This window comes from Carcharhinus amblyrhynchos, chromosome 17 (genome assembly GCF_965287045.1).
Source record: "Carcharhinus amblyrhynchos chromosome 17, sCarAmb.v2.hapA, whole genome shotgun sequence".
NCBI lineage: Eukaryota > Metazoa > Chordata > Chondrichthyes > Carcharhiniformes > Carcharhinidae > Carcharhinus > Carcharhinus amblyrhynchos.
This window is the reverse complement of record NC_137340.1, coordinates 15,455,771-15,469,477: the sequence shown is the minus strand read 5'-3', so window position 1 is coordinate 15,469,477 and position 13,707 is coordinate 15,455,771. Positions and strand designations below refer to the sequence as shown.

Below are 13,707 nucleotides of genomic sequence, written 5' to 3'. Positions count from 1 at the left end.
CTCCCTTCAAGGGTAACAAGGTACGGGCAATGAATGCTGGTCAGCCAACGACGCCCATGTCCCATGGATAAATTTTTAAAAAAGGCCCCATGATTAACTTGTCTAATCGTGATGGGATCGCTACTCCTCACTGTGATTTAGTAAACTCTCTGTCTCTGGTTATCAGATGAGGACAGGATCAGACTCAAAGGTGATGCCCCTCAAGTAGTAGAGTGTGCCAAGACTCATCATTGTATCACCTGCAACAGAAGAACCCACAGCCATGGATCAGGACCTCAGCAGGAATTGCTGCCTTCAGAAAGGGATTTATAGGAAGAAAGAAGTAATAAAACAAAATCTGGTTATAGAAACATTGATTGAAGGAAGTTGAAGAAAGAAGGATGGATGGATGGATAGAAGTTGGCTCTAGCTGCTGGCTGAGCTTGCAAGTTGTGTCCAAGATCTGGGTGCGGAATTTAACACCCTTCCTGCTGGCATTAAAAGTGATTAACAACTCCTGAGGTCATTCTTGAAAAGCTGCTGGAGTGAAACAACATTGGAGTATGCTTGATCAAACTATAACATCCTCATAACATTCAGTCATCTTCCAGTTAAGCGCACGAGGGATGAAGTAATCGAGGGAGAAGTTGAAAGGGTGAGATACAGCAAGGTAAGATAGGATAAGTCTCCTTGGAGCATAAACACCAGCACAGTCCTAATGGGCGGAGTGGCTTGCTTGAGTGCAGTAAATACTATGTAGTCTAAGTTCTGTCTAGCTGGGTGGAGAACATTGGTGTTGGACATCACTAAATGAGATGGCTTCATCCTTCCTTATCTCTATAATCTACTTGATCCCTACAAACCCTCCCCTAAACTGCCCACTGTTCAATTCTGGATGCCTGTGCGTACCTTGCCCTTCCTCCAGGTTTGTCCATGGGTCTTTGGAATTCCCTCCCTTTCCCTCTCAATCTCCCTCACCTTTAAGATTCCCATTACACCCCATCTCTTACTAAACTGTTGGCTGTCCATCCTAATATCTCCTCCTTTGCCTTGATGTACATTTTAGTTAAAATTACACCTCTGTCAAGCACCTTGAGCTGCCTTTCAGAACCAAAGGCACTATTACAAGCGCAGTTGGATGCTGAGATCGACGTGGCTCCCTTTATGAAGGTGTTCGTGTACTTGGGGCCAAACCTTTTGGCCTTTTGCTGTATTTGGACATGAATACGGTGAACATGGAATGAGAAAGCCATATGGCTGGGAGGTTGAATTCTGTAGGTTGTTGTATTGTACAGGCTACGTGTGATGGCAGCATGGAAAAAGTGCTTGAAGTAATCAAAGGCTGTGTACCGAGACTAAAATCTATTCCAGAGTGAGCTGCCAAGCTGATTATTGAAGCAGCTGACTTATGTATCAGAGATGAAATAATTTCTGCATTTTTTTGTACTTAATCCTTAACTACAGAAGCCATAAATGCCAAAATTGCGAAGAACAGCAATTTATATCATTAATAATTGAAAATGACTTCATTATTGCCAGATGTTGCTTTAAGTCTGCACAACCACTTTCACCAGTTGGATGGGTTTACCTATATACGCAGCCTTAGTTTCGTTGCCTGAGAATGGGGCTGTGAACTATCGTGGAGTTCACTATGTCAAGGAGTTTATAGGCTGTAATTTTGGATTTTACAGGCTTAGGAACAATACCATGCTTGATTTTGTTTCATTTGGTTTCTCTCTATGCACCCATGCACTCTCTTTACAGAATAGTTATGGTAAACCTATTTATTTCCTGCTGTTGAGGTTGTAACTATTTTGGTGTGAAATGTGAGGTGGATTTATTGCCACATGCCTTGATCCTGCCACTCATCCATGGGCCTGTTCAGCTGCTGCACTATGTTATTGCTCGACAGACGACCCAGTGATGTCTGCTTGTAAGAATGTAATTTGTGGCACCAGTGGTCACTCCAGCTAAGTGTTCTGACTCCGTGTACAAAACAGCTGGATAGCTGCCAGTAACACAGAGAATGTTGCCGGAACGCTGAATAAATTTCCTTCCAGAGCGAGGAGCTGATTGTGAAAGTAAGGTAGCAACCATCATCGGTGATTAAATAACAGTAAAAGTGTAAAGCAGTGCAGGTTGTCTAGCTGATTTTCAAAAAATTGTACATGGGATGTGGGCATCAGTGGATATGCCAGAATTTATTGCCTATCCCAATTACCCTTGAGAAGTTTGGGATCAGCTGTCTTCTGAGCTGCTATAGCCTCTGAGGTGTAGGTACACCCGCAGTGCTATTAGGGAGTTCCAGGATTTTGACCCAGCGACAGGGAAGAAACAGCGATGTATTTCCAAGTCAGGTTAGAGAGTGGCTTGCAGGGGAACCTTCAGGTGGTGGTGTTCCCAAGTACCTGCTGCTCTTGTCCTTCTGGATGGCAGTGGTAATGGGATTGGAAGGTGCTGCCGAAGGAGCCTTGGTGAGTTCTGCAGTGCATCTTGTAGATGGTACACACTGCTGCTGTTATACTTTGTTGGTGGAGGGACTGAATGTAAGTGTGGTAGCAATCAACGTGCTGCTTTGTTCTGGATGGTGTTGAGCTTCTTAAGTATTGTTGGAGCTGCACCCATCCTGGCTACTGGGGAGTATTTCATCACACTCCTGACTTGTGCCTTGTAGGTGGTGGAAAGGCTTTGGAGTGTTGAATTATTCGCTGCAGAATTTCTAGGCTCTGTTCCACTCTTGTAGCCACAGTATTTATATTTCTTTTGACAACAACGTCACGTGTTCTATCCACTTGTACATTCAATCTCTCTGGAGAATGACAGCAGAGCCTTGGATATCACCATTCCTGTCTTGGGAACACAAACCACCTGTTGTGTTTAAATCACGACTCCTGTGTAAATATATGGGAATATTTTCTTAGTTGAATAGGACACAGGAAGTTTTCTGAGATGGAATGGGTACACAGTGAGCCTCCTGATATGAATGAGTACACAGTGAGTTTCTGGAGGTGAATGGGTACACAGTGAGTTTCTGGAGGTGAATGGGTACACAGTGAGTTTCTGGGGGTGAATGGGTACACAGTGAGTTTCTGGGGGCGAATAGGTACACAGTGAGTTTCTGGGGGCGAATGGGTACACAGGGAGTTTCTGGGGGTGAATGGGTACACAGTGAGTTCCTGGGGGTGAATGAGTACACAGTGAGTTTCTGGGGGTGAATGGGTACACAGTGAGTTTCTGGGTGAATGGGTACACAGTGAGTTTCTGGGGGTGAATGGGTACACAGTGAGTTTCTGGGTGAATGGGTACACAGTGAGTTTCTGGGGGTGAATGGGTACACAGTGAGTTTCTGGGTGAATGGGTACACAGTGAGGTCCTGGGGGTGAATGGGTACACAGTGAGTTTCTGGCGGTGAACGGGTACACAGTGAGTTTCTGGGTGAATGGGTACACAGTGAGTTTCTGGGGGTGAATGAGTACACAGTGAGTTTCTGGGGGTGAATGGGTACACAGTGAGTTTCTGGGGGTGAATGAGTACACAGTGAGTTTCTGGGGGTGAATGAGTACACAGTGAGTTTCTGGGGGTGAATGAGTACACAGTGAGTTTCTGGGGGTGAATGAGTACACAGTGAGTTTCTGGGGGTGAATGAGTACACAGTGAGTTTCTGGGGGTGAATGGGTACACGGTAAGTTTCTGGGGGTGAATAGGTACGCAATGAGTTTTTGGGGGTGAATGGGTACACAGTGAGATTAGTTCCTGCCCTTTCATTGTCATGTACCAGTTTGAAATGCTGCCAGAGCAACCACCTCCTCTCTGCAAGTGAAATCCATTCAGCTCTTCTGAAGATAGTGTGTTGTAAGTTCCTTCTGAAATTGAGCTCCCAGTAACTATCTGGCCTAAATCAAAATCCAACAATAAATAAAAGAAAATTCTGAACGTAAATGAGTTGTTCTTTTAAAAACCAATAAGAGTTTCAGGATGATTGATTTGCATTAGCCTAGTATGTTTCTGTGTCTGCCTCATCATACTTACTGTTCAATTAATGAGCTGTGAAGAGCCCTGAGAATCTGAAAGGTACTAATAAATGTGAGGTGTTTATGATCTCTAATTGAAAAAAATATAATGTTTTTGGAGCTATTTAGAAGGTGAAAAGAGACTCATACCGATGGAAAGGGATTGTGGGGAAGAACTGATGCAGAAATTACAGTCCTCGGGTAACCCTCAATAAAACACAAATAATGGGGTGAAATCCAATTCAAAGGGAATTCAGACAAAGTGTAGAATAGGCAATGGATCTGCTGCTGCCCAAATTCCAGAGGCTGAATTTCACCCTCTATGGTTCTTCATGTGGAACTTACCCGGTCTCACTCAAACTGCCTTCAGATTCAATTGGAACGTAAGCTCATTTCTTTCACTTTGAGGGATTGAGGGCACTTTGACACTGTCGAAAGACCCTAAGTGGTGGGTTAGCATACGTTTTGAATTTTCCACCTGAATGACCACCTGTCTATTGTAGAATCCTTCCAGGATTTTGACCCAGCGACAGTGAAGGAACAGCGATGTATTTCCAAGTCAGGAAGATGTGGCATTTGGAGGGGAGCTGACAGGCCAAATGCTCCACTCTTCCACCATCTAATATTATAATATGACCCCCTTAACATCCAAGACCGAGAGAGAGGGTTTCTGATTAGTTTTAAAACTCTTGTTTATTTCTCCCATTATGAAAGTTGCATCAATTAATTTTAGCAAAAGTGACATGTAGCTGGAAAGCTTTAATGGGATTTGTCCATATTTAGCATTACCCTGACTCCTACTCTCCAATAGTGGATTAGTGAAAAATTAGGATAAAAGGTCAATTTAAATTCTTAAGCGTCATCATGAAGAATCATGTAAAAGTAAGGATTGATGAGAAGAGAATATTTTGCTTCGGTTCAGAGCTTTTTGGGCTGTTTGAAAGGAAAGATTTCAGGTATCACCTCACTAAGCCACTGATTCAAAGTATACCCTTTGTGCTTAGATCCCTGGAATGGGCTTCAAGATGTGAGCGTTAATGTAACAAAGACTTTTCAGGCATCATTATGTCATGTTTATATCTTGTTCCATTAAAGAAGCTGTTGTTTCTTATTATTTTACAGCCATTGACTGGGGGATTTTCACAGTAGCTTTGTTGCAGTGTTAATGTAAATGCCTACTTGTGACATTAATAGATGAACTTTAGGGCAAAATCGTTATTGCCCATCTCTAATTACTCTTGACAAGGTGATGTTGAGCCACCTTTATGAACCGCAGAACTCCATGTAGTGTAGGTACACCCATAGTTCTGTTAGGGAGAGAGTTCCAGGATTTTGACCCGGCGCCAGTGTATTTCCAAGTCAGGAAGGTGAGAGGCTTGGAGGGGAACTGCTGTTCCCATGCCCATGTCCTTCTAGTTGGTAGTAGTTGCAGGTTTGGAAGATGCTGTTGAAGGAGCCTTGGTGATTGCTGCAGTGCATCTTATAGATGGTACACCCTGCTGCTGTTGTGTATCAGCGGTGGAAGGAGTGGATAGTGAAGATAGGAGTGGGTTGCGAATCAAGTGGGCGGCTTTGTCCTGGATGGTGTTGAGCTTCTTGAGTGTAGTTGGAGTTGCACTCATCCAGGAAAGTGGAGAATATGTTACCATATGCTTCACATTTAACAATGAGCGAAGGCAAAAGTTATTGGACGAGATATTCCAGCCTTTCCCGATGACGGGATCTTCTGGTCGTGTTGAAGGTGACGCCCTGTAACGGGATCCCCAGCAGCAGGATGGGTAAGCCATGCAAAATGCCGTGGCCAACGGTTAGACAGAAAGATTCTGCCGGTGGCCAACGGCGAACCATTTCCGCCATCGGAATAAAGCACTGCCATGGGGGGCCAAAAAATCCCACCCATTGTCTAAACATGAAAACCATCTTCCATCTGTGCAAACATCACCTCACTAAGTGGCTCAGTGAGGTGATATATCTGGAAATTCACTGTTCTAAAGAATGGGTCATTCTGAGGCAGTCAGCCTATTAGAGAGCAGGCTTGTTCAGTGATGGTGGTGCCACACTGAACGAAATCTCTGTGCAAATACCTGAACAGTTATGTTTCTGGCCTAGTATTCTAGAGGCTGGACTAATAATCCAGAGGACCTGAGTTCAAATCCCAGTACAGACATTTGTGAGTTTGAATTGAATTTAATGGAATTAAAATCTGGAAATGAAAGCTTGGTGTCAGTAAATGTGATCATATTGGACTGTTATTAAAAACCCAACTGATTCACTAATGTCCTTGAAAGAAGGAAATTACCCCCACGTATAGCCAGAAAATATTGCCACAAATATGTAGTTATTTTATGCTGTGTTCCTGTTATTCTTCATACAACATATTTCCCAATCAATATTTAAGTAGGCAGTGAGCAGTATGCTGGTTTACAGTCATAAATAGTTTTACAGCCCATTGAGTCTGCACCAGCCATCAAGCATCTATCTATTCCAATCCCATTTTCCAGCCCTTCGCTTGTAACTTTGTATGCTATAGTGTTTCAGGTGCTCATTGAAATGCTTCCTAAATGTTGTGAGGATTCCCACCTCTACCATCCTTTCAGGCAATGAGTTACAGATTCCCACCACCCTCTGTGTGTATAAGCCCCTACCCAAATCCCTTACAAATCTCCTACCTTTCATCCTAAATCTATGCACCCTGGTTATTGAGCCCTCTATTAAGGATAAAATTTGCTTCCTATCTACGTTATCTTTGTCCCTCATAATTTTGTCCACCTCAATCAGGTTCCCTCTCAGCCTTCTCTGCTCGAAGGAAAACAACCCCAGCCTAATCAGCCTCTCTTCATAACTGAAACACTCCAGCCCAGGCAACATCCTGGTGAACCTCCTCTGTATGCTCTCTGGTGCAATCACATCCTTCTTATAATGTGGCAACCAGAACTGCACACAGTGCTCTAGCTGTGGCTAATGAGCATTTTATACAGCTCCATTATAACCTTCCTGCCCTTATATTCTAAACTTCTGCTAATAAAGGCAAATATCCCATCTGCCTTCTTAACCACCTTATCTACCCTTTCTGCGCCCTGGACATGATCATAGAATCTCTACAGTACAGAAGGAGGCCATTCAGCCCATCGAGTCTGCACTGACCATTTCCCACCCAGGCCCTATTCCTATAACCCTACACATTTACCCTGCTAATCCCCGTAACACTAAGAGGAAATCTAGCATGGCCAATCAACCTAACCCGCACGTCTTTGGATTGTGGGAGGAAACTGGAGCACCTGGAGGAAACCCACACAGACAGTGACCTGAGGCTGGAATTGAACACGGGTCTCTGGCGCTGTGAGACAGCAGTGCTAACAATTGTGCCACTGTGCCAACCTCATGCATCCCAAGGTCTCTCTGGTCCTCTATACTTCCTAGTGTCCTGCCATTCATTTTGTATTCCCCACCTTGCTAGTCCTCCCAAAATGTTGCAAATAGTGTTCATGAGTTCTAATTTGACCTCAACTGCTGAGTGGGAAGTCTCAGTTTGCTGCAATAATTGGCCTATGTGAAAGAGACTGAATGGTTTTAACACAATTCCCAATCTGCATGGGCCTACTGCATTAAATTGTAAATGTCATTTTGGAAATCAGAGGAGTGAGAAATGTTCTGGTGGAGTTGTTGAGGGCACAAAGCAGTCAAATTTATTGACGCTCTGCCGAAGCCTGTTGACAATCGGTGTCCTAAATGCAAAGTGTTCTGTTCCCCCAGCACCACCATCCTCACAATGTAGAGCACAGATTTTCTGAAGGGATCTGTTTCTGTGGGGAATGTTAGGCATTGCCAATTGAATTGTGTGCTCTCACTGGAATCTCACACAGATCAAGGATAATGTATGTTCTTGTGTCTATACAGTCTAATTAGTAAATGTGATAATGGATGGAACAGCTCAGGTATTTAGCATCTCACTAAAAGCAAACCGTCATGTTTCAGGTCAGCTCCTGGGTGACATGGTTGATCCTGACTGCTGGCTCCATGGACGAGAAGCGGGAAGTGTTTTCTTACTTGGTTCATGTGGCCAAGTGTTGCTGGAACATGGGTAATTACAATGCAGTGATGGAATTCCTGGCAGGCCTCAGGTACTGTTGTTTCATTCCTCCACCAAAGTAGGTTCAAAGTTAAGATCAGAATGCATTTTTTCCATATTATATCCCAGCCACTTTGATCATGAGTTGGCTTTGGCACGTGTTCAGACGTTACTTTCGATAAGTTAGGTCCAATCAGCTCCGGTTGTTTGACAGGAGTTGAAAGAAGAATTTAGGAGAATTAATAGATTGCTCCGTACTTTTGGATTAAAGCGAATGGTTTTGTGTGATGGCCAAACAATTTTACTGTCAACCCCAATATTATACATTGGGCAGGAAGGAACTTCCTCTGTTTCACTGTGTAGTTCTTATATTCTGAGTCCAGTAACTTTCCCCTTGTTTTAGGAATTATATTGCCAACATCATGGCTTTAATTTGGCTGTGCTCTCTTTAGAGGAATCATTGTAGTGGTGTGGGACGGGACTGAAAAGTCCACCCATAGGCCAAAGATATGCAGATTAGGTGGATTGGCCATGCTAAATTGCTTCTTAGTGTCCCATGATATGTAGATTGGATGGATTAGTGGGATAAATGTTAGGGGAATAGGGTGGGGGACAGGGCCTTAGTAAGGTACTCTGTCAGAAAGAGTTGGTGCAGGCTCAACAGATTGAATGGCCTCCTTCTGCGCTATAGGGATTCTATGAAAATGGGGCTAGAATGTTGCAACTATTCTTCAGTTAGCAGTTGGATGGCCAGTTGTGCCCAATCTGCATGTGGTTTATATTTTTAGGTTTATCAAATGTTACACCTTGAATATGTAACTGAAGAGCTGGTCAACAATGATGTTGAGGCCTAAAGCTTGAGATCCAATTTTATTTGAACCTTGGGCTTCTTGGTCCAGACATGCACTGGTCCCAAAGCTCCAAAACAGGACCTGGAAACAAGTTCCAATGAATTGTTATCATGATGGCAATTAAATTGGTCTTTGGCAATAGAGTAAGATGATGAGCAATCAAATTCAACAGGGTAAAGCAAGGTCATGATCATCAATAGTACAAAATTTGCAACATCCAGAGACCAATTTCACCCTGATAAGATAATCAGTCATGATGATAATGGTGTCCCAAACATTTTATTGACAAGACAACACCTTTTTACACAAATGCCAATCTATACAATTATATTTCAATGAAGACTTGAACTAGTCTAGTTTGAGAACATGTCCATCCCTATCCAAGTCCAATTAATGCCCAACACACCCCTGATTCAGAGTAGCCTTATAGATAATGTCATGACCTTCTTGTGAGTATTTTTCTATTGGGGGAAAATGTCACTAAACCTATCAGAAGACTTCTTTTTGTTCTCTTAAGCTGTGTCAAACTTGATTGTGTACAAGTTTGTTTAGCTGAATATGGAGTTGAACTCAAACATACTGTTACAATCTCAGTGGAGACCAGCAACTTTTCAAAAGAAATTCGAAGTCCCAGTTATTAGCTGAAAGTATTAAGGCACAAGGTATCATATTTTAAACAAAAATGTTACCTTTACAAGAGTTAAACAAAGCAACCAGTACTAACTTAACACTATATTGCAGTTTCACTATAAACCTGAAATTCTCAACACCACAATCCTTGGTTTACTATTATTTCAACTCAGTGGTTCCTCTATACTTTACAGGAACTTGCAGGTTCATTCATTTCTCCTGCAACCAAATTTCGAATGTCACAGCTCTCAGTAACTCACTTTGATTCTTTTCAGTGTTTCTGTTATTCTTCTAAGGTATATGATTCATTGGACTCATTTTACTAGCATCAGGCTAGGTAAAACCTCTAGTTGTCCCTCAACATCTGATGACTGTGGACCCCCCAGCCCAAGCATGACTTCAGTACGTTTGTGCTCAGTATCTCCAAATCAAAAACACCCCAGTCCCTCATAGACCTATGCTACTGATTCCAATTGCTTTTCAGCTCCTGATCTAATTTGTAATTGCTTGAGAAAATCAACCAGATAAAACCAAAAACCACAAAAAAAATCACCTCCTTGCAAGCCATCCCTGCAACAATGTGGCGTGTCCAAGATGACCCAGATAGAGATTTAAGCTACTATTTCCAATTTCCAAAACTGCCCTTTGGTTCTAGGAAACTGTATGAATAATATAAACAATTTACTGAGACAGCTGTAGAATCCCATCTCCACCAAGAAGTTTCCAATACTACCTCTATGATCTACTAAACAAAAATGGGCCTCCCTTTGATTTGTAGTTACTTTAGGCTTTATTACCAGCTTTATCATAGAAACCATAGAAATCGTAGAAGGAGGCCATTCATCCATCGAGTCTGCACTGACAACAATCCCATCTGGACCCTATCCCTGTACCTCCATGTATTTACCCTGTTAGTCCCCCTGACACTCTAACACTAAGGGGTAATTTATCATGGCCAATCCACCTAACCTGCACATCTTTGGAGTATGGGAGGAAACTGGACCACCTGGAGGAAACCCACACAGACATGGGGAGAACATGCAAATGCCACACAGACAGTGACCTGAAGCCAGAATTGATCCTGGGTCCTTGGCGCAGTGAGGCATCAGTGCTAACCACTGTGCCCCCGTGCCACCCTCAAACATCTCAAACCAGGGACATTCATTTAACCAACATTTAAAAATTTCAATCCTCAAACTGAAAATTATACTACTAAAATTATAAGTCACAAAGTTAGATCATCGTAACGATGCTGTGAATTATTTCTTTCTATTTCGAGCGTTAATTCATACTTGTGGTAATAACTTTGCTGAGAAGCAAATTTGCCGACTTTTATGCTCACCAACATATTGGTGGGGTGGGGGGCATTCTGTTGATGGAATTTTTTTTCATTCAGTTGATACAATTTGGTAGTCTTTATATTTCAGGTCCAGGAAAGTCCTGAAGATGTGGCAATTTATGGACCAATCTGATATTGAAACCATGAGAAGTCTGAAAGATGCTATGGCACAGCACGAATCGTCGTCAGAGTATCGGAAAGTGGTCAGCCGTGCTCTGAATATCCCCGGCTGTAAGGTGGTCCCCTTCTGCGGAGTGTTCCTGAAGGAGTTGTGCGATGCCCTGGACGGAGCTGCCACCCTGATGAAATTTCACTCACGCTGCGATACTCAGGAAGACACTATTGAGGTAAGGGTTTTGAGAACTGATAATGAAAACAAAAATGGTACCTGCTGATCAGTTTCCCTCCGGTTGCTGCAGGGTTTATCCTGAAAGGTTTAGAGATAATTTCCATTTGTAATGGGGTGAATTCCTCACAGATTTTCTGATGCACCGTTTCATTTTCTTACCTAAAGCAACAAACAGTGGGGATAAATTCCAATTGGAAAAGGAGAATTCCCTAGCTGCAAGATGTTGATGAATAAAATATGAAAAGTAACATTGTTTTTTGTTCTGTTGTTTAACTTTTGACTGAAGAGTCTTATGTACAGAAATCAGTATTTCTCATTTTGCTCAACAAGTGAAGGGTTTTCATGCACCTTCGCTTTCTTGTACAGGTTTTCCCCCTCATCTGGGAAACATATATGCACAGATGGCCATGAGAAAGACTGAGGCAGGAAGGGTTGGCATTGGCAATGCCTTTACTCAGTGGATCCCCATCTGAAGCCACCCTCTCCTTTCCCCTCCTCCTGTTCAGACGCACGATAAGCCTCATGCCCACATGTCGGAGGCTGTCCTGGCACAAGTGAAGATGCTGCAGCCTGTCACAGTGCCATTGCCCACCCAGCATCATGGGCATCACAACCATCAGGGTACCCTCTCCAACAGCTGTCTCCACATCTGCTCCAGCCATGGGGGGTGGGGGGCACCAAGTAGGAGCTCTCATAGGAGAGCAGAGAGAGATGTTGGCATCACAAAGATGTTCACATGGGTACACAACATGAATCTTTGGTTAAATCCATGAACATTGACTTGAGTAAAATGGCTGTGTTGCAAAAATCATATTTGTAATGTTGTTTGTTGTAAGAGGGAGTGAGACCATCACCAGGTCCTGTCTATACATGAGGTCTGAGGATGCCTTGTGGCCATGTGCTCCTATAGATAACCCACTGCATTGTGATTCCTAAACCCCATGAGGAGCGGGTCTGACCTTCTACTCAATCTGGAGACGGGCTGCTATGTATGAGTAGGCAGCCTGATATAGTGTCTTCCACTCAGAGGTCCTTTATACTCCACTCTTGGATCAGGGTATTCCTGGCTTCACTGCCATTATGCCTCCTTAACGAGTATAATTACCCATCCGCCACACTGGGCTGGTGACCATTCCTACCTGAGAAACCACCTCCAGAAAACTTGCACAGAGGCATCTATAGACTGGGCAACTCTCATGTCAAACATGTCTTGGCAACCTCTAATCTGACTCTGCAACCCTTAAAATTCAGCCCAAGGTTTCAGGAGGAAAAGTAAGGAAGATATTGCTGGAGTGGTAGTTTTAATTTTTGGTTACCATATAGAATTATAGAAACCCTACAATGCAGAAAGAGGTCACCTGGCCCATCGAGTCTGCACCGAACACAATCCCACCCAGGCCCTACCCCCATATCCCTATATATTTACCCACTAATCTCTCTAACCTACGCATCTCAGGACACTAAGGGGCAATTTTAGCATGCCCAATCAACCTAACCCACACATCTTTGGACTGGAGCATATCTTATGTTCCTTTCCATGTGGTAATAAACAGTGTTGCTGACAAGTTAAGTCTGTACAAGTTGAGTAGCTTGTAACTTTCTCAAGCTTATGAATAGGTAATGTGTTTCTACTGAAATCTCATTGTGAATTTTTTAAAAACAGGAATGCAAAGTGATGAATTGTTTCCAGACAGCAGCACATTGCCTGCCGTCAGCACTCAGGCTGTAACTTGCACTGATGGGGAGATTGCTAACCCAATTTCATTTTTATCTGGCATTCAGTCCTTCTGAGATGTCCCTTCCAGATTTACTTTAGACTTGACATGGAGGCTATTGGCAATAGTCACTCACTAAAGGATGTGTTCCCAGTTTGTTGCAGACTACAATGGCCAGGACCATTTCTTACAAAGGCTTGGAAAAGACGGACTAAACAACACTGAGAAAGAGTCCACAGTGAACAACATTCTCCAGACCATTCGAAGCTGTAACAGAAGCCTAGAATGTGACGATGGAGAAGAAGGTACCAGTGATAGTTGCACTTCACGGAAGAATTCATTCAAAGACAGAGGCAAATATCAGTAAGTATTGGAACAGTTCCCTAACTGTTTTATCTACTACATTAGATGAAATAATCCTGGTGAAGACTGTTTAGGAAGACAACTCTGCGATCCAACAATAGATAAATGTTTGATGTAGCACACAATGTTATTTATAGCTCAGTCGATTTTTATTGGCTGTTGGACCTCTCAGAAATTATCAGGCTATGCCATCTCACCACTCTGCCATATTCTGTCCTGTTTTTCTTTCACTCCTGGTAACCTTTGTTGCCCCTCCCTTTAGCTTTCCTATTGCCCTGGTGGTCTGGGAAATAGAGCAGTGTCACACCCTTGATCAAAGGTTTGGAATGGGGAGTGACTAGCAATGGACTGATGGGAATATCAATATCAAAACACGAGGTAGCCATCACACTAATTACAAAG

At 43.0% G+C, this 13,707-nt stretch overlaps 1 protein-coding gene across 4 annotated transcripts in view; it reads left to right on the top strand.

Moving 5' to 3' along the window:
• plce1 (phospholipase C, epsilon 1) overlaps positions 1 to 13,707 on the top strand; it is a 325,759-nt gene that overhangs the window by 213,517 nt on the left and 98,535 nt on the right. For all 4 annotated transcript variants that reach the window (XM_080205534.1, XM_080205532.1, XM_080205533.1 and 1 more), the window contains exons 4-6: positions 7,965 to 8,110; positions 10,967 to 11,225; positions 13,097 to 13,305. In XM_080205534.1, coding sequence (XP_080061660.1) covers positions 7,965 to 8,110; positions 10,967 to 11,225; positions 13,097 to 13,305 — 614 coding nt within the window. The remainder of the gene's footprint in view (positions 1 to 7,964; positions 8,111 to 10,966; positions 11,226 to 13,096; positions 13,306 to 13,707) is intronic.